The sequence below is a fragment of the Otolemur garnettii genome, unplaced genomic scaffold (assembly GCF_000181295.1).
Source record: "Otolemur garnettii isolate 467f Iridium unplaced genomic scaffold, OtoGar3 scaffold00011, whole genome shotgun sequence".
Lineage (NCBI taxonomy): Eukaryota > Metazoa > Chordata > Mammalia > Primates > Galagidae > Otolemur > Otolemur garnettii.
In genome coordinates, this window is record NW_003852406.1 from 19,577,077 (window position 1) to 19,597,545 (window position 20,469).

Here is a 20,469-nt window from a genome sequence, read left to right on the forward strand (position 1 = left end):
GTCAATGTGTGATGTGTTTGCTTCTCAGAGCCAAGGAGGTCTTTTAATGGATCACCTTCCTTCTGATTCCCAGAAACCCCACCCCCTGGCTACCTGAGTGAAGATGGAGAAACCAGTGACCACCAGATGAACCATAGCATGGACGCAGGTCAGTCACACAGGGTGTGCTCTAACTCTTAGCTGCTAGGCCGGCTCCTGGTCCCTTCTGCACTTACCTCTTCACCCCCTTCTTCCCTGCCTTCTGTTACCCCATTCATTATAGGAGGGAGACCACTGTGTGCCAGGTGTTGAGCATAGAAGGAGGCCTGGGCTACTCACATATGACAGGGAGGATGGACAAGACAACAGCAGTTCCTGTGCCATCTCATATACGCTCAGGTGGAAGATGCCACATGGCATCAGCCGCAAAGCAGGGCCCCTCCCCCAATCTGGGGAGGATCAGACCTTGCAGTGTTTTTCCTGAATTGAGTCTTGGAGATGTACAGGTGTTACCCAGGCCATCAGGGCGGGCAAAGGGTTGCCAGGGAGTCACGGAAGCATGGGCAGGAGAGCCTGGTGCATTCTAGGGACAGGATGGCTATAGTCCAGGGAGTGTCCAGCCCAGGGATCTCAGTGTGGCAGTAGCATATTCTCTCTCCAGAAGGGGAAGAGATAAGAGGGCCAAGTGTGCTGGACCTTCAAGCCAGGTGGACCACTGGCATTTAGCTGGGGTTGTTGGGGAGCCACTGCAGGCTGTAAGCAAGGCCTGTGCCTCTGAGATTTCTGGCAGGTGGGCTCGATCTCTCCTAGGCAGGTGAGTGGAGGTAAGGGTTTTCCCAGTGGCCAGGAGAGACTCCTGAAGCCACTCTTTTTGTGTGGTGACCAAATGTGATCCTGCCGCAAGGGGCTAGGCCTGGTTGTCTTCTGCTACATCTCCAGATGTTTCCCAAGTCACTTGTTATGGGACCAAATTGGCCCCTGACCAGCAGCTCCTTGAATTGAGCCCCAGCTGCCACATAGAACACGTCCTGCGTTGTGTGTGGTTGGGCGAGGAGGAGAGGGGGCCGAGCAGATGTTCCCTCTGGCGACAGTAGGCACGCCTCCCGCACACACAGCCGCTAGACATAGTAGAGCCACCTGCCCTTGCCCACAGCCCTGGAGAGATTGTGCAGTGGCTGAAAGAGACTGGCATTTACGTTGTAAGTGTAGCTGCTGACGTGCAGCCGGGGCGCTTGGGGTTGAGCACACCCCCTGAAGTGAAGCGCACCCACCCAGGCGAGTGGCTGGCAGCGTGGACCTGGCTGGAATGCATTGCAGACCTTCCTGTATTGGACGCCAAGTGACCGCTGCGGGCTCGCAGCTATGGAATGCTGGCACGGGATGCAGGCCAGCGAGGCAGCATCTCCCAGCTGCTGTGCTCCTCACTCGCTGTCTCTCTTCACTCTCTGCTGCTGTCCGTATTTGGAGAAGGATTACTGTTACAGAGGAAAACAGGCCAGAGCAGAGGGCTTGTGTGTGGGAAGAACGGCCCTGTTTTTACACTCTCAGCTCTTGTTTCTTCTCCCTCCTCTTCCTTTCTCCCCTGCTTGCCTCTGTTCCTTCTCCCTTCTTCCTGTTCTCTCATTAAATGTGCCTGCAGGGTCCTGCTATGAATGCTGGTGTTTATCCAAGGTGCACTGGGTGGGGGATGGGGTAGGGCTCATCTACATTTTCTCTGCTTGTCACTCAAGTTGCCTAACTGGGATCCCAGTTCAGTTGCTCATGAGCCTGGTGTCCCTGCCAGTTGAGGTGAGGCAGTGTCTCAGGGCCAGAAAAGGTCACCTTGTCCCCCACCCCCAACCTGTGTCTCTCCTCACAGGCCATACATGCCCATGAGGACCAGTGGGAAGGTCCCTCCCTCCACCTTCCTAGGTCTTCATAATTCAGGCCTTAACAAAATGGGGAACAAACATTCCTCAGGTGCCTATTGGGTACCAGTGAGAGTGTAAGCATTTCTGTCTGCATGATCTCATCTGCGTTTTTCATGTCACACAGCAGATGGTCAAAGAGGTTAACGACTTTGCTAAAGTCAGGCAGCTAATACATGCTAGTGTGTGTAGACACTCTGTTCTTCCCGTGATCTTTCCACCTCCCCCTCTGGATTAGGTGCCATGGGGGAGAAGAAATCCATGGCTTATCCCTGGTTCTCAAGGAGGTTACCGCGAATTGGGGCAAAATAAAAGACCCCTGGAAACAGCTCAAGGCAGCATATGCTTGAGGCCCCAGTGCAGGGCCCAGCCCAGGACTGGTAGATTTCAGGGGGTGAAGCCAGGTGTCCCCTCTCCCCCTTAGAGGAACAAAGGAGGAATAGGCAGGATGCCGCTCTGCAGCAAGGTAGCCACTGGTTGTTTTTGAAGGCTGATGCCATGTGGGTTTTTTCTTTCTTTTTCTTCTGGGGTGAAAGGTGTTGAGAAGATAATAGAGCAAGAACTGGGTAGATTTGGACTTTTTCCCATGGGCACTATCATGTCTTGCATAAGATGCCAGCTTGGTTGCTGAGTTGCAGGATTTCTGAGACAGATTTGCAGGTTTCCTGAAATCGATCTTTCCAGGCATGTGAGCCACCACAGGATCTGATTGAGAGGAGTGACAGGTGATCTGATTGAGAGGATGTCAGGAAGGCCTCAAGCCTCAGCTGGGGGCAGGACTGGCCTTTAGCTGCCTAGGTCTTCACTCACTGGGGAAAGGGGCTTCCCTGCTCCTCTCACATTCCTGGGGACATAGTTAACAGGGCAGATACATCGTATCCGCTAAAGAAAAACCTGTCACCTATTATAGTTGAGAATTCAGCCATCTGTGTTGGGACTCTTAGTCAGGATTCTAAAAACTATGTCATTTAAGAGACCACTGAGATCATCCACACAATCCCTTCACTTCACAAGCAAAGAACCTGGGGCCCAGAGAAGGAACTTGGGACAAGGGTTTGGGGTTAGGCCTTCTAGAACTCGGGGGCTCTGTCCAGGGTTTTCTTCTGCTGTGTTGAGCTCTCCCACCTTGATGTAAGTATTCAGTAATTTGATTCTCCAGGTCAAGAATCTTTATGAAGTCTCACAATTGTGTCTCACCTCACAGGTTCTCCAAACCTATCCCCAAATCCGATGTCCCCAGCACACAATAACTTGGGTAAGTATCTCCTTGTCCCCATGACTAGAACCTGCTCTACCTGCTGCCCTGGCTGGTGGCCAGTGTGGGAAGGGGGCCTTGAAGGCGAGGCCCTCTCTCTCAACCCCTACCATTCATTGGCTTTGCTCAGCTCAGCCCATCATCAGGTTTCTGGTTACAGTGATGCTGAGGTCATCACAGAATGGGGTAACCTGAGAACAGTGGTGACAGGAAAGGCAGCCATGTGCTGGGTTTGTATTTCCCCTGGGGGGCAGTTAGACGTGAGTGAACCAAAATCCCCCAAACCTTATGCCCAGGAGACTAAGGTCTGTGGTCAGCTGAGCATACGTGTGTGGTTTGGTACAAAGCCATGGGCAGCCACGCAGACCCCAGCCCCTGACATTCATAGACTTATTTCCAATACATTTATTTAAATTATACCTGAGTATTTCCTCTTTCAGTTTTAATTTTTATTAAAACAGCAACAAAGTAAGAAATCCGGGGACCTGGGGGTGGGGACGATGCGCCTCTAGTCCCACCACCCTAGCACAACTGCCTTTGTTTCATCACAGTCCTTTATCAGGCACGTATATTTGTGCCTTGCCACTGAGATTGTAGTGCATATAGTGTTTTCTCATCCTTTTTTCTCTTTACAATATTTTGTAAACATGTTTTTATGTTTAGATGCCTCATTGAGGATTTCGTGTTATTTCACAATGTTCTAGAGTGGCTGGACCATCGTTTCCACAACATCCCTCAGTTATGGGGTTTCATTCTTCTAACCTAGGATGTCCTCCTGTTCTCCAGCCTGGGGTAGGCTTCCTTGTGGCCTCGTCAAAGAGCCTACTGACTGGCTCAAAACAAACAAAATACCCATTTAGTTTTTATTAAGGGGAATTTTTTATATTCTGGTCTCGTTATTTTAGACAATGTGAATATGATTTTTTTTTTTTTGGTGGAGGGCTTTCTTGCTGAGGCTTATTTTGTGGCTCAGGAAAATAAATAGTTAACATCCAATCTTAGTCAATTAAAGTGGATTGGACTAGCTTTGTTTTCAAATCTTAACTGATGGTGTCATCAGGTGAGGAAGCTCATCGTTTGAAATACTGGAGGATGCATGAAAACCTTTTAAAATGGGCTGACAGGTGGACAGCGTGAGATGTGACTTTGGGTGATCTGTTTTAACATCTTTGTAGAACAATATCACCATGATGTGTTGGGCTTGGTAGAGAGAAGCTCATACTCCTGATATGAAAGGGCCAAGTTATTAAAAACAAACTCTGAGGGCTAGAAGCTGTGTTAACACTTGAGAAATTAAAGGCTGTGATTGTAAACTTGACTCTGGGCTTTCTGCTTTTGATACTGACTGGTTTAAATTTCTTTTTGAGCTGTTTTACCCTACGTGGCCAAAGCAGCACTATTCTCTGACAGACTTTAGAGCAGACGCTTGTCTTTAAAACCATAGCAGTCACTGGCCAGCTTGGAAGCGGCCGCTGTGGGCAGACCCACTGGTTCAGGTGGAAAAGTCATCCCAGGTGGTAGTTTGCTGGACTTGCCCTCTTGATTGCAGAGACTGGGATGACAGTGATGATTCTTGAGCTGGGACCCAAGGTAGAGTCCCCTGCTGACACAGTTCTTTCTCCCTTCCTACCATCCCCTTCCTCAGGCTGCTTGTCCGAGAGTTGAGAATTCTTAAGTCATTTCTTACAAAGGAAGGACCATCCTGAGCCTGGCCAACCGAGAGAGCGTGCTACTTTGCACTGATCTAGTTATGCCTCTGCTGGGAAGGTCTGAATCGGGGACAAGTCAGCTGACGAGTCAGGGTTAGGATTCATGGTGAGACACCAGCACTGACAAGGGGCCTGGCTTCCTCTCTGCCTGGCAAGCGCGCACACCCCTTCACCCATTCAGCTCTATCATCCTTACCCAAAAGATCGTATGGACTTCTGTTGTCATAGCCAGAAGGGCATGATTTGATGGTGATGATGATGGCAAATGTTTCTTGAGAATGGTACTATGTACGGTTACTCAGAGTGCTTTATACATGTTAACCCAATCTTCATAACTTTATACAGCAGAAGTACTGTCATTTTTATTCTACACATTAGGAGACCAAGGAGCAAACTGGTCTAACTCATTTGTCCAAGATCACACAGGTAGTAGCTGGAGAAGCTGGCTTTAAACTCAGCCGTTTGCCAGCCAGGGCATGCACAGCAGCCTGACACTACTGCTGTGCTGGGCCATTTAGACCAGCTGTCCCTGCCCTTCTCACTCAGAAGAACAAGGTCAAGCAGGGCATTTATAAACTTTTAGCTAGAGACAAATGCTAGGTTCTAGCCCCTGGCTAGGAGCCCTGCCTGCTTACCCGTCTCTTTCTCACCCGTCCATTCTCCAGAGACTTCCAGTCTCGTCACTGTGTGCCATTCCATGTGGGGGATTCTAAGAGAAATCACAGACCCTTCCATCAAGGTACTGGGGCCTGTGGATCAATAAGGCAGGACTACAAATAGTTCTAAAACAAGACACAGGTACAGATGAAGCACTCTGGGGGTTCAGAATGGGGATGTGTCCCCATTCTAGTGGGGACAGGCATCCAGGCTGGCCAGGTGTCTCCTATCTATTCATCCACTCCATTGGTATTTGCCAAGCTCCCAGTAGTACTGAAGCTGGGTGCCCTGAGCTGGGAAGAAAGCACGGGCACTCACAGGCATGTGGGGTGGCTAGAGATGTCCATGTCCACCAGTGAGGCATTATGCCAAGTGCCAGGAGAGCAAGTGCAGAGGAAGGAGGAAGGACATGTGCCAAGGAGCAAGTGGGAAGCTGTGGGCGAGCTGGTGCATGTGTGAGTGGGCCCGTGGAGGACGGGTTCAGGATGCTGTGAGGCAGAGAAGGACAGCGCAGGTGGAAGGGCAGCATGTTGTCTGAGGACAGCTCACACTAAGGTGGGTTGGTACGTCATAAGGGATGGGGGGATTCAGAGGCCCTAAAAAAAGAGCCCTGAATGCCAAGCTTTGTGCCTTTTTGCCGACAGAATAAAGTTGGTGGTGGGTTTTGAGTGGGCGTAGCATTGGACAATAACTTTACAAAGATTGATCTGGCCACTGTGTGGAATGTAAACCCTAGGGAAAATTATTTGAGGCACACAAACAAACAAAAAAACCCCAAACACAGATCCACTGAGGCAGCTCAGAAATGGTGGCAGGGTTGGGAGAGCACATCAGGGGGTCTCATGGGCCTGAATTAGCAGGGTTTACAATCAGCTTTAACTGGGATGACAGGGAGGCCTCTTAACCAAGGTGGAACACCCAGGAGGTGGAATGGATGACCCCATAGGTGGCTCACTCCATGCTGTGGTTAACTATGCCCAGGAAGCAGCAGGAAAGTCAGGACCAGGGTTGGAGGGTCAGACCTGGCAATCATTGATACTGACACCTTCTCTATAGCAGAATCAGAGAGAAGAGGTTTTGTGATGGGATGAGTTTGGAAAACTCACACTATGGCCCCTTCGGCAGCCCCCAGGAGATTTGCACATGACACTTCAAGCAGCCTGTAGAAAGGAGGCTTGTTTGGTACATTTCTCCCGAGCTGATCACTGTCCCAGCACTTCTATCTTCTGCCCCACTGGCCAACCCTATGCTGCTCCACAAGGCTCTTTTCCAAGGCTGACTCCAGCTCTGATGTTCCATAACTGTAGAAACTCACTGTAGAAACACCGGTAGAGGTTTGGCTAAAGTAATGGCAGCAGATGAATCCAGGGGAGGAAGACCCAGCTTCAGAAGAAGAAAGCCAAGGTTGGGGATGATAGACCTGTGGCAGTCTGAGGGGAGGGAGGCCCTAAGAGACAGTAGCAGTGGCCAGGTTCAGCAAAGGTGCAAAATGCGATGTAGGAAGAGGCTTTGCATTTGTCAGCAGGAGTCCAGCCTTTGGAGAGCAGTTTGTGGGGATAGAAGGGGCAAAGTTGGTCAGCAGAGGGCTGGAGAACAAATAAAAGGGGGAGGAGGGGGCAGCCAGCCGCAGTAGCCTTTGCATCTTTTCATGGCCAGTAGGTCCCAACCACAGGATGGAGATAGGCACACAGTGAGCTTGTCCTTGAAAAAGATGGGGACATCTCAGGACATCTGCTTATTTCTCTTAAAAGAGATTATTATGAAGTTATTGCTCCCAGAGGGATAAAGCATAGGACATCAGGTTTCTTTTCTTATTTCCTCCCACTCCAGGCCTTAGCCCCAGGGCACAGGTCTGAGGAAGGCTGAGTCTCCTGCTGTAGGAAAGTCACTTCTAGTAAGGGGCAGTGACTCGTGGAGACAACCCAAATGCATGATTGAGACCCAGCTCAGCATCTTGCTCAAGGCAGGTTCTCAGAGACCCGGGACCTTTGTTTGCAGGGAAGGGGATATGAGCAGGTGATGTTCCTGCTATTACACATCGTGCTGGTGAGTCATGGGAATTTCCCAAGTATTGAAGTCAGAAGGATCAGGGCAAATGCAGGGGAAAGAGGCGGCAGGTGAGAAAGAGGAAAAAGGTACCAAGCTGGCTCCTGCCGGTGAGTAAGTTGTTTCCTGCTTTAAATTGAGGCCTTTAGGGAGGGGAGGGGCCTTGACTGAGGAAAATAAGGCACCAGGGAGTGCCCTGGGGGAGAGTTGAGCTGGAGTTTAAGGAGGTGATGGTTTCCCAGAGTGCTTCAGGCAGAATGTGCCTTCCACTCCTGCCAGGATAGAGAGGTAGGGTATCAGGGCAGCCAGAAGACCACCAGCTTTGGAGAGAGGACAGGGGTCCCTGGCACAGGCTCAGCCTGGTTCCAGTGTCTTCATGCTGCTCCACAAGGCTCTTTTCCAAGGCCGCCTCCAGCTCTGATGCTTCATAGCTTGTGAAATCACAGGCAGGGGACATGATGACAGGACGTGAGCAGTTGGCAGTGCCCTCACACTCCTCAGTGTCCAGCACAGACTTTACCACTGTTTTGGTTGCAGCAAACTGGTTGTAAGCTGAAAGGGCATGGGATTCTATGGGTAGCTTGGTTTGTTGTTTTAGTCGCAGAGGAAAAGGTTGGAATTAATACCCCAGGTGCTGGGGGACACAGCTGGCCCTCCTGACTCTGAGTACTAACCTCTTGCACAGGAGACTCAGGGGCACAGGTAGCTGAGACTCATTATGCGTGGTGGCAGCGAGGGATTGTTTCACAGCCATGTGAGCTGGGCCTTAAAGATTGATCCAGGCGGATGAGGAGGGAAGGCCAGGCCAGGCAGAGGAAACAGCCAGGACCTAGACGTGGCAGCGTGATGGATGTGGGAACTGGAGCGTGGAATCTCCTAGATGGGGACAGAGCTGCTTTCCACAGGTGGGGAGGACCCAGACAAAGCCAATTCATTTATGTTTTGACCTTTAGCTTTCCAGCGTCAGTGCTCCTGGCCTTTGCCAGGTCCTTCTTTAGATTTATAGCAGAAAGTTAATTTCCCCCTCTTGCCTCCTCACCTTTTCCTTTACCGGATTTGAATCTCTTGCACATGTTTTTAATAGGCATCCCTTAATCCAAGTGTTGCCTTCTGGGTTTTATTCTGTTTTCTTTTTCTTAAACAAAACAGAAGGGCTATGCCAGCTTGGAACAGGGCTGAAAACTGAAGCCAACCAATGGGTTAGGCTGGCAGAGGGCCAGCCATGGATTAAGTACCCCATGCCACTCTAGAAGTCTGGCTGACACCACCCACCCTGGTGAGGGTGGGGAACCCAAAGAGGGCTGGAGCTGGAGGTTCCTGTGTCTCCAGTACCTCTGCTCTGGGAAGAGAGATTGGCTCAGGCTTAGAAGTCTGTGCAGGAGCAAGGCTGTTTGAAGGGAAGGCCTTGGGCATGAGCCATCGTCTGCCACTTGAGGTGTGCAGAGTTCTCTACCTGGAGAGGCAAAACCGCTCTCCATCAGGACGTGTCACCTTACCCCTGCAGAGTCATCTCCCAGAGGAGTCTCACATAAAACTGCTTTTGTATTTGTTGGTAAACTCTTGAGATCAAGCCTGGCTGGCTGGCTTGATTGATTGGAGTGGGAGAGGGTTTGACACCTACTCTGAGAGATTTCTTTTAAGATACAGTGCCAAGACGAGCTTCGTTTGTTCAGTAAGCATTGCCCATCCACCAGTCAGAGCCATGCGGTATATTATATTCCCTTTTTGCCTTTTCTGCTAGGAAACTCAGAGCCAAGTTGGGTGCCCTTTTAGTAGCTTCATAATTACTCCATTTGTAAGTTTCTCTTTTTCAAGGGCCTGACTTTTTATTTCTCTTACACTAACCATGGCATGGCTAGGCCCTTCGGTGGGAAAGAAGTGAGAGCACACATAACAAGTTTTTGTAAAACATGCCATGGAAGGCAGAACTCAGAGGTAGTGACCATACTTTCCGGTCTACAGCTCTTGTCCCACAGTGCCTTGAGGAAGCAGCTGAGGGTGATGGGAGGAAGGGAGCTGGAAGGCAGAGAAAGGCAGAGCTGGGTCTTAGTTGTTGCAGAGAATAGAAAGTACATGGCTGGGGCACCGAGCTCTGGCTCAGTCCACTTCTAGAAGCAAGGCAGCTTATCCAAACAGCACTCTCTGAAGTGGCAGCCTGTAGACTTTGCCACTGGCCTGATCACTTTGCTCCCTCAAACGAGCATCTTCCTAATGACGTGTCAGGGTCCTTGTGTGCAGTGTTTTCCACAACACTGTCTGGTGCGTGTCTGTGAGTGGCAGTAGCAGTATTTGGATAAGGGCTCTGATCTGCTTGGGAGGGCCTCTTAGACTAGGACCCCAAAGCCTTCTTTGATTCTTCGATTCCTTTGAAGCCCTCACTTCCCCAGAGCATGGTCCTAGCACCATGCTACACAGTGGGTGGTCTGCCGGCCTTTCTTTTGAATGGTGCTCTGTGTCATTGTTCCTGGAAGCTTCTCTCTTTCTCTTCTGCCTGGACTAAGCCCAGGTAATGCTGGACAGGGCTTTATGGCTTCAGGGTAAAGACTCTATTTTCCTACACGCTGCTGAGTTAAGCCAGGGCCAGTCCAGATCAGCTAAAGCTGCCTCTTTAGGCTAATCTATGCCAGAGCACAGCATAGATGGTCAGCTTGAGATGTCTTCTGGTGCATGGCAGTCATTATACAGCCAGGAAACTGAGGCCACAGAAAGAGGTCATACAGCAAGGGTCACACTGCAAGGTCAGCAGAGCCTGCACCAGCAGCCCTGATACTCTGCCTGTCCACTCTGAATGCTTAGATTGCACTTGGATTTCTTATTGGGGTTTTTTTTTCCCCTAAGTTTCTAAAAGTAGCATAGCTCAGATTTTAGTGACCACATTGTTTAGAATATAGCTTATCTCAGTGGAATGTTGAAGCATCGAGCAAAGCCGAAGCCGGACGTGGCTGACGTGGCTCAGCCCAACCTCAGGGCCAGGGCATAGGCCACAGTGGCCTCCGCCCCCGTCAACCCTCCTTTCTCCATTAGGAAGCTTAGATCCCTGTCTTCGTCCTCACCTTCCCTGCTCTACCCTGGGAAGAAAGGAAAAGGGCTACTTAGGAGGCTGAGGCAAGAAAGTTGTTTAAGCCCAAGAGTTTGAAGTTGCTATGAGCTGTGACACCATGGCACCTACTGAGGCTTTTGTCTCTTTTCTAAAGGGGGCTTTGTCTCTCTTGAGATGGAGGTTGAGATAGGACATAGGCTGTGCTCAGGTTTTTGGAATCAGGGTTGTAGTAGCTGTTAACACCACGTAGTGTGGCCCTGCACTCCTGGGAGCTATCTCAGTCCAGCCAGTGCTGGCTATAAAGAGAATTCCCTGCTCAGGCGGCTGAGGAGGGGGACGTGGAAGTGGGAGCTCAGAGACTTTAGCTGGGTTGCAGGTAGTCTGCCCTAAGCCGAGATTGCCCTCCAGTCTGTCTGGAGGACACCTTTAAAGCTAGTACTCCATGACCTGGTCATACATCTGGAGCAATAGTTTTCAATTAGCAGCAGTCCCCCACACCCCCAGAAGACATCTGGTGATGTTCAGAGTCATTTTTTGTTGCTTCAACTTGAGAGGGCAAGGTGGTTGTACCCAACTGGCACCTGGTGGGTACAGGCCATGCTGCTAACATCTGGCAACATGACACTGGCGTTTCATGGATAGAGGCCAAGATGCTACTTAACATTCTATAGGACCTCCCTCCCCCAAAGAATGCTCTGGCCCAAAGTATCAGTATGCCAAGGTTGGGAAACCTGACCTAGGGTGTCCTGACTCTCTTTGAGTTGGGCACAGGGATGTCGCCAGTCTGCATCTCCTCTGTGGTAGCAGTATCCTACTCACTGTGGGTTTTTGTTGTTGTTGTTGTTGTTGTTTTGTTTTTGAGACGGAGTCTCAGTATGTTGCCCTCAGTAGAGTGCCATGGCGTCACAGCTCATAGCAACCTAAACTCTTGGGTTTAAATAATTTTCTTGCCTTGGCCTCCCAAGTAGCTGGGACTACAGGCACCTGCCACAACACCCAGCTATTTATTTATTTTTTTTGTTATTGTTGTCACTGTTGTTTTTAGCAAACCCTGGCCAGATTCGAACCCACCAGCCCTGGTGCATGTGGCTGGTACCTTAAACACTGAGCTATGGGTGCCGACCCTCTTTTCACTCTTAGAAGGGAATTATGCACCTGAGCGCTCCAAGGAGATCAGGCCCACTCTGTCCTTTGGTGATGGGGGCACTGAGGCCCTTCCCTGTGGGCAGAACAGCTTCTGACTTGTCTCTCTTGAACTTTACGTACCTTCAAAAGTATGGTGAACATAGGCCCCTGGGAGTTCTTGCTCCTAGAAGTTACCTGGCACTCAGAGAGCAGGGTTCTTGGGCCAGTGCTGAGACTTGGGAACAACAAGTCATTCTTGTTCCCCTCTCATTAGAGCCCCATGCTGAGGGCTAAAGTGAAGGAGGGTAGATGTCAGCCTGGGCCCTGGGACTTCATGGTCCAGTTAGACAGTCAGGACACTCAGAGATAGCAGCTCACAGAGAGATACACTGAAGTTACCAGATGTCTCCAAGAGTATTTAAGAAGGAGCCAGAGTAACCCAGGATAAAGGTTTGAGGTGAAAGAGTCAGAATGAGCAGAAGACTCCCTTATTGTTCAGGAAAGGGGTGGGATTTAAGTAGATAGCAAACTAGGCATGGTGGGCTTGGTCAGCACTGGGCAGCCAGGGTCAGGAGGTTGTGGCATTGATGTGCATAGGGATTCTAAGGGCTTGGCAGAGGGCTGAGAGGATGAGCCTGAGAGATGCTTCAGAGGCAGGCAGGGCACCAAGCAGGGGGAGGGCAGGGCACCAGGGCAGGTAAGTGTGTCTTAGGAAGCAGAAGTGAAAGGCTATGATCACATGATGAGAAGCCACTATTTACTCTCCTAAGAGAAAGAACCAGTCCCTGATAGGAGGGTAGTTTGGCTTTGAGTGGCCCCCAGTTGAGACCTTATAGAAGGACAGCTGGGCCAAAGTCAGAATTTCTTTTAGCTGAGTCTGTGTGTTAACCACCTCAGCACTGGTGTCAGGGAAGTGTGGAAAACAGTTTCTGTGATAAGAGATGTGGCTTGGGGTCAGGCTGCAGATGTGGCCTAGTATATGTGCTTCATAGTCCCCGGGGCACCGTGCAGCCCCTGAGGCAGCTACAGCCTTTCATCTTACGGGGAGCAGCTCTCAACAGGCTGGAGTTTGCCAAGGTCATGCAGTGCCTAAAACTGAAGACCCCTTTGGGGACAGAGATTAGTGTGGGCTACTTACTTTGGGGACAGAGGTTAGTGTGGGTCACTCTGGGGGCCTCGGTAGAGAGGCTGGGAGGGAAGCGTGTGGGGTGTGGCTGCCCAGGGAACAGCAGCAACACCCAGGGGCTCTCTCCAAGTTTGGCCCTGCCCCACCTTGAAGACTTAAGTCCAGTGAAGGCCAGGAGGGGCTGGGCCTCTTTGTGCTACAAACAAATGAATTCAATGGCTCTTTACATACATGGAGTGGCAGGGCTTCTGGAATGCTCTTCCAGACTCCTGAGGATCCAGGATTGCAAAGTTTTATACAATAGAGATTATTAAGACCCACTGAGAGTGGGGAAACAGTTTTTTAGAGTGTGCAGGGGACGTGCATTGGGGAGCGTGGGACCTGGGAGGACCTACTGACCTGGTAGCCCACCCTGTCTGCAGACCTGCAGCCTGTCACCTACTGCGAGCCGGCCTTCTGGTGCTCCATCTCCTACTATGAGCTGAACCAGCGCGTCGGAGAGACATTCCATGCATCGCAGCCATCTATGACAGTGGACGGCTTCACTGACCCCTCTAACTCGGAGCGCTTCTGCCTGGGCCTGCTCTCTAACGTCAACAGGAATGCAGCAGTGGAGCTCACTCGGAGGCATATCGGTAAGGGGTGGACATCTCCCCTCCCTTCTGCTCCTACCTAGCCCCAACGCAGCCTCTGCTTGGAACCCAACCCCAGTCCTTAGCTGTGCTGTGCCTTTTGCAGGAATGGGGTGGGGACTCAATACCTCCAGCCTGGCCCCCTGAGTAAGGGCCAGACGATGGAGTTCAGATTGCTGGATCCTTCCTACTCAAAGGGACAAGAGAGGGAAGTCTATGAGAAAGGCAACATACAGATTCTCATACTAAATATACCCTTCAAGTACAGACAAGTTGCTACGTAGGTAATCATCTTCTGTTGTTGTCATATATGACTATTCTAGACAATTTAGAAAAGGTAGAAAGACAAGAAGTACCCACTACCCACTCACCACCACAATTAACATCCTGCCTTCTAGCTCCCAGATCACAGGTAAAAGATGGGGTTAGTTTAGGGTGGAAGAAGCTGTGTTACATGTCACATGGTTCGCTTATAAAGTTATCATATTCAGACATCATCCCGGCATCTGGGAGCCCAAAAGGTTGGCCAAGGGAGTTGGGAGCTGGTAGGACAGCAAAGTAGGGGTCCAGTCCCACATGAACTAGAGTCACTCTGTATGTCTGGTTGTTTATTTTCTGGGGTTCTCGTGAAAGATTTCATTTGAAGAGGGAATTGATTCTATAGTAAGAGAAGAAAAGTTTGGACACCATCAATCCAAGGTGGTGTGCTCATTTTCCAGGGAATGACCTGATGCCTGGGGAGGTAGGAAATAGCTCTAGTCAATGACAAAATGGCTGTCACTGCCAAACCCCCATCCTTCCTGGTTTCTTTTTCTTTAAAAAAGATACTAGATACTAATTCTGGGTGGCATACACAAGTTTTACTTATTTTTTTATCCTTTTATGTATTTTATTTATTTATTTGGTACAATTTGTTTTGAGATGGGGGTTTCACTATGTTGCCCTGTCTGATCTTGAACTTGGGCTGAAGCTATCCTCTGGCATCAGCCTCCTGAGTATCGGAACTGTGCGCATAGTCGACTGAGCCCAATAATTCTTTTAAAATGACTGAAATGAAACAAACATTTTTGGTCTGGGTCTTCCCACCCTCATTTCTGCCTCCTGAGACTTTGAGTCCCTGGCACCTGCACATCTTGTGGCACCAAGTCCTGTAGGACCAAAAGCAGAAGAAACAGGGAGAGGTTGAGGGGTGGGATAATAGTAGGAATGGGGACAGAGCAGAGGACATGAAGTGGTGCACGGGCTGGTCAGCTCTTTTCCATCCCACTTGACCTGCAAAATCCAGCTTTTTCCTGGCCCTCGGGGCTCGGCCTGGCGAACAACAGAACAGAGGCTTTCCCAGGCAGGAGGAGGGACCATCCCTGGCTGAGCAGAGCTCATTGTCAGAGTGTTTACGTAACTTTGAGCTGCAGAGCCAATTTAAAAATAATTTCTGTCCATCTGGAGTGGATTTAAGAGATGAAAGAAAAGTAAATGAGGTAAACCTGTGGAATGTTTTAGAAAAATACACTGAGGGAGGAAAAATGGTATAGGAGGTAGCACTGGGCCATCCTTGCCGTGGCTCTTGGGGTGTCTGTTGCCTCGGAGGGAGCCCCACAGGTTTACTGAGAGAATCTTTGAATCTCACAGCGGGAAGGGACAGAGAGTAGTGGTGGTGGCAGCAGCAGCTGACACTCATGGGGCGTTTATTCCATGTCCCACAGAAACCCCATGAGGGTAGGTGTCATCATCATCCCGTTTTATAGAAACTGAGGCTCAGTGGTTGAGTAAACTGACAGAAGCCCATGGCTGGTCAGGCAGAGACTGTCACAGACTTACCCCGTGCTCTTTTCTCTTATCATCTGCCACCGTTAGCCTTAAGAATCCAGCGTTGCCCATGATTTCCCCTATTTGGGTTTTAGGCTTGGGTCCTGTTTGCCCAGGGAGCTGGCAGAGAACCAGTCACTGGGAGCCTCCCCTGCCTCTCTGCCTCCTTCTGCCACAGTGCCCTTGGCCACTGTGCGTGGGCAAGGGCGCCCTGAGCCCTGCTAACCGAATCTCTCTAGGGAGAGGCGTGCGGCTCTACTACATTGGCGGGGAGGTCTTCGCAGAATGCCTCAGCGACAGCGCTATTTTTGTCCAGTCTCCCAACTGCAACCAGCGCTATGGCTGGCACCCAGCCACCGTCTGCAAGATCCCACCAGGTAAGCGGCACCCATCCTTGCCCTGAAGTCCTTTCCCAGAACACACGCCTGGGTCACTGGGCTGACATCATCTTTCTTAACTTGTCTTTCACTGGTGTTTGCAGTGCCAACCTGGAGGTGATCTGATTGGGCTTCTCTGCGTGCAGACATCTTACTGTGCTTCCCTAAACCTCCGGGAAGCAAATGTAGCATCTGATGGATTTGCCTTTAACATGCGGGTGCTGCCTGTCTCCTGTATGCACAGATAGGCAGTGTGGCTTCCTCCCTTTACCCGTTTCTTGCACAGATGTACATACATGTAGGGCATAGTGCCAGGTGGGCAAATAGAGAAGTGGATGGAGCCCTGCTCTGTCCCCATAGACCTTATAGACCTATGGAGTATATAGAACAGGGACAGATGATTTTAATACAGGGGGAGAGGTGCCAAGCACCAGGTGAGCAGAGCAGAAAGCACATTTAACTGTCGGGGTAGATCAGGTCAGTCTTCATGGAGGAGAAGGCGTTCAGGCCCTGCAGGATCGGTAGGCACGGGAAGATGGAGGGGATAGTCCAAAGGCCCCAAGGCAATGGTGGGCACGGCATGTCCAGGCAACACTGTGGCTGGAGGAGGCCATGTGTAAGGCAGTCAGGGTAAGCATTTATTTATTTATTTTGAGACAGTCTCACTATGTCACCCTCAGTAGAGTGCTATGACATCACAGCTCACAGCAACCTCAAACTCTTGGGCTTAAGCGATTCTCTTGCCTCAGCCTCCCAAGTAGCTGGGACTACAGGCGCCTACCACAATGCCCTGCTATTTTTTTGTTGCAGTCATCGTTGTGTAGCAGGCCCAGGCTGGATACGAACCTGCCAGCCTCGGTGTATGTGGCCAGCACTCTAACCACTGAGCTACAGGTGCCAAGCCAGGGCAAGCATTTAAAAAACACAGTGGCTCCAGGCCATGGAAGGACAGGAGAAAGTTGAGGGTTTATTGTGGGGAATTGTTGAGGGTGAGAGCAGGGCTCACGAATTCCACTTGTGCCCCCAAGAAGCTATACCCCAGAGGGTGGTTTTGATAGGACCATTGCTGGAGAGCAACTTCAGGCAGGAGGCTGACCTGATCTAAGGCCTCTTTCCTTAGGAAAGCTGGGCAGAAAGCCCCAACCAGAGCCCACTTCTTCAGGCATGCAGCCTGCAAAATGTGGCCTGGGTCAGGCCACTGCCCGTGCACATGTATCTTCCCTGCCCACTGAGTAGCAGATGACAGTGCTGGGCGAGCCATGGACAAGGAAGACTTCAGAATGAGTGTCTGAAATGGTAACAGTGCTTCATGTTGCCAGTGCACCTTGTGGTCGCCTTTCCTGAGTACATTGGTATCTTTGATCTCACTTGTCCTCTTCAGTTATTCTGGCTCTGCAAGTAGGAGACACATTGAGGAGAGCTCAGGGAGTTTAAGCCCCGTGCCTACGGACACATAGGTAGCAAGTGGTGGAGCCAGGATGGAGGCCAGGACTGGCTGACGCCGGAGTCTTGCTCTCTCTGCCTCTTGGCTCTGCTGGGGGCTCCTGCCCAGTGTCAGGCCTGTTCCACCACACTTGCCCTTGGAGAAAATGAGAAGAGGAAGCTCAGTTGCATTCCTGGCATTCTGCTTCCTCCCTTCCCCCATCCTCTTCATGAGGGCTGAGTTGGCCCTGGTGTTTGTCAGCTCACAGGAAGTCAGACCTGTGAGGACCCCTGAGGCAGGTGCCTCCTTTTACAGAGGAGACAGGGTCACAAAGAGAAAGTTATCAACTCAGAGTCACACAGCAAGATTAGGGGCCCGGTGCTGGCCCATTCAGGAGAGTCACCTCAGCTCACCTTTGGTTATTTCCGGCATGTGCTTTTGTCTTTATTTTTCTGGCTGACACATTCCTGGCACTCAGGCAGTAGGACTTCAAACAGGAGGTTTATTTTAAACTTTATTTGTGCCTGTCTTTAGTTTTACTGTCTGGACAATTAGACACACACCTTCACTTTGCTGTGAATGTCACCTCAACCCAGCCTTGTGCCCAGAGGCCAAAATGTAGCCCAGATCTCTCACGCCCTCCTAGCCTAGGAACTGTGTCCCCAACCCTCTGCCAAGCCGCCAGTTGGAATGGCAGGCCCACTAGCCTTACAGCAAGCTTATCTCTGCTGGCCCCCTCTGCTGTGGGACAGCCAGCATTCCTGTTCCCAGGTGGTCAGCCAGTCCCACACAGCATAGACACTCTGGCTAAGGTCCCTTCCCTGTCTGTCCCTGGCCCTATTGCCCAGGCAGAGGCCCACCTCTCCACACCATCTCCCTGTTCACAAAAGCCTGCTTTGTAGACTTCCCACAGCTCTGGAAGCTGGAGCTTACAGGACAGCCTTGATTTCCCCTCTAACTTTGGTCAGCCTTGTTTCCCAGTGGGGTGGTGGCAAATTCAAAGATTCAAATGCAGCGTGTGAGTCTGCCTGTTGCTCATGCTCTCTGAGCGTGGAGTGCATCACACAGCAGTGTGTCACTGGGGCCGTGGTAATGAGGCCATCCTGGGGGGCCCAGGATAAGGAGAGGAGCCACCAGCTTGTGCACTCTTCCACCCCTGGGGCACTGTTTGTGTGTGTTTGGCAGGTTGCAACCTGAAGATCTTCAACAACCAGGAGTTCGCTGCCCTCCTGGCCCAGTCTGTCAACCAGGGCTTTGAGGCCGTCTACCAGCTGACCCGGATGTGCACCATCCGCATGAGCTTCGTCAAAGGCTGGGGCGCGGAGTACAGGTCAGTGTTGCACTCTGCACTGCACGGGGATCTGGCTGGGAACCACTCAGCACTGCAGGGTGGGTCCTCAGGGATGAGCAAGGCCAGCCCGCTTGTCCAGGGGCAGAGAGAGGCAGAGCCCGGCAGGCGGCAGGGGGCCGACCCAGTCCTGGAAGATGAGGCAGAGCAGAATAGTGCTCGCTGGGTAGGAACAGTTTCTCAGGCACAGTGAACACATACATCCCGTTTCATCCTCACCTGTCCCTGGGTAGGAAGCATGGCATCCTCCCCACTGTACAGATGAGGGAACTGAGGTCTGGGGAGGGGAAAGGGACTTGCCTAAAGTCTCATCATGAGTGACAAAGCTGAGCCTAGAACTGTGCCCCTCTTCTTTACCATCCTTCATTTTGGGCAGATGGTTTTAGAATGACCCTCTTCAGGAAGTTGAGTCTTCACCTCTCTGTTCCCACCCTTTTCCGTGGCTCCATCTCTGACTCAGGGTCACTGGTGACCCTGAGGAGCTAGGAAATTAAAACACAATCAGGGAGGGGAGGAGGAGACTTGGGGAGTGATGAAGGAGTAAAAGTTTTCTTGCTCAGAAAAGAAGTTTATTACGTTTTTGGAATTCTAGGTACTGGTTGACACATGGCACTTATAACACTGAGTCCACTGAGTCTGCTGGGTTGAGTCTCAGGCAGTGCTGGTTTGGGTTTAGAGTCTCCAGTCCCTTCTTTCCTTTTCACACATGGATGGGGGTTTCCTAAGAGGCAGGGGCTGTGCACCCTTCCTTCTGTCCCCCACCCCCGCCAACCCCCAGCTCCTGTGGCAGACGCCGAGGTGCCCACATGTCAGCTGGAGCCAGCGCCTTGCAAGTTACTCTACCCTTCTCTTCATTTTTCCAGATGTTTGGAATTCATTTTGTTTTGCAGTCATTCTGCACCCGGGCCAAACCCATTTCAGTGTTGGCTCTGGGCCACCGTTTATAATGAAATCCAGATGAGCATGACTTATGGAAAGTCAGATTCTCATTAAAGGATTTTGCTCTGTAAAGTCCTCCTCTCCCATTTACCGTATTTCAGCTGCTGTTCTTCCATGTCTGCCCCCCGGTGTCAGGAGACGTAGCACCTGGGTCTCTGGGGTCTTTCTGGAATCCAGAACTGACCACTTGAGCAATCAAAGTGGTCAGACCTCAAGAGAACTTGAGGCCATGTTATGACGGCCTTAAGAAATTAGCCCAGGCCCAAAGGTCCAGCCGGAGAGACATTTTAGCCAACCTTTTAGCCCTGGCTTAGATCATTTAGGGAATAAGAGCGAAAGGTTAGAAAATTAATACTTTTTAGTGGGGAGAGGAAGTATTTAAAGATGGACCCCAATGGAAAAGAGCAAGGAGAAGTCCATTTGTGGACTGTGGTCTGGAGGGATATGCTCAGATATGGTCCATCAGGCAGACACCCCAGAGCTGAGACAGTGAGCCCATTTCAGAAGCTCCCTGCAACTCAAAGAGTAGGCCAAGCAGGGAGGGTGGTGCCCCAGGACGGCAGACCTGGACCTGGTGTGGCATTGCGGCCTCCAGCTCCAAGTGCTGGGAAGCAGCTCCTTGGTGGCAGAAGGCTTTCCCTGGGGACAGTGTATCACCGTGCAGGGTATATTGCCAGCAAACCCAGTCCTGTGTGGCCCACCGCGTCACTGCTGCCTGGCAGCATGCACGGCAGCCTAGTGGTGGGTATAGCCCCTTCCCAGAATAGTCTTGCCCTCCTTCTGCCTCTTGGGCCAAGGAGACTAAGGTTTCAGTTCTCCCTCTGTGAGGTGGCCGAAAGCAAGGCCCAGGGCCCATGACTCTCACCTCCAGCTGGCACCAGTGACTCCGGCCTCAGCAGATAGCCTCTGCTCAGCAGAGGCCTTTGGGAGCCCGCCTGCGAGCTGCGTCATCAACTAGCCTGAAATTAGACAAAGCGCTTTGGGGAAAAGAAACGTGTGGTGTGCCTTGGTTTTTTCCAGTAATTGTTCCATGGCTCGCTCTGCTTGTAAGATTTTCCAAAATAAGGCCGTAGATGGGAATTATATCAGCACATTGGGAA

General features: G+C 51.0%; 1 protein-coding gene across 1 annotated transcript in view; it reads left to right on the forward strand.

Annotated features, from left to right (window-relative positions):
• SMAD3 (SMAD family member 3) overlaps window positions 1-20,469 on the forward strand; it is a 117,445-nt gene that overhangs the window by 94,996 nt on the left and 1,980 nt on the right. The window contains exons 4-8 of the mRNA XM_012801929.2: window positions 74-148; window positions 3,091-3,141; window positions 13,267-13,479; window positions 15,522-15,659; window positions 18,268-18,412. Coding sequence (XP_012657383.1) covers window positions 74-148; window positions 3,091-3,141; window positions 13,267-13,479; window positions 15,522-15,659; window positions 18,268-18,412 — 622 coding nt within the window. The remainder of the gene's footprint in view (window positions 1-73; window positions 149-3,090; window positions 3,142-13,266; window positions 13,480-15,521; window positions 15,660-18,267; window positions 18,413-20,469) is intronic.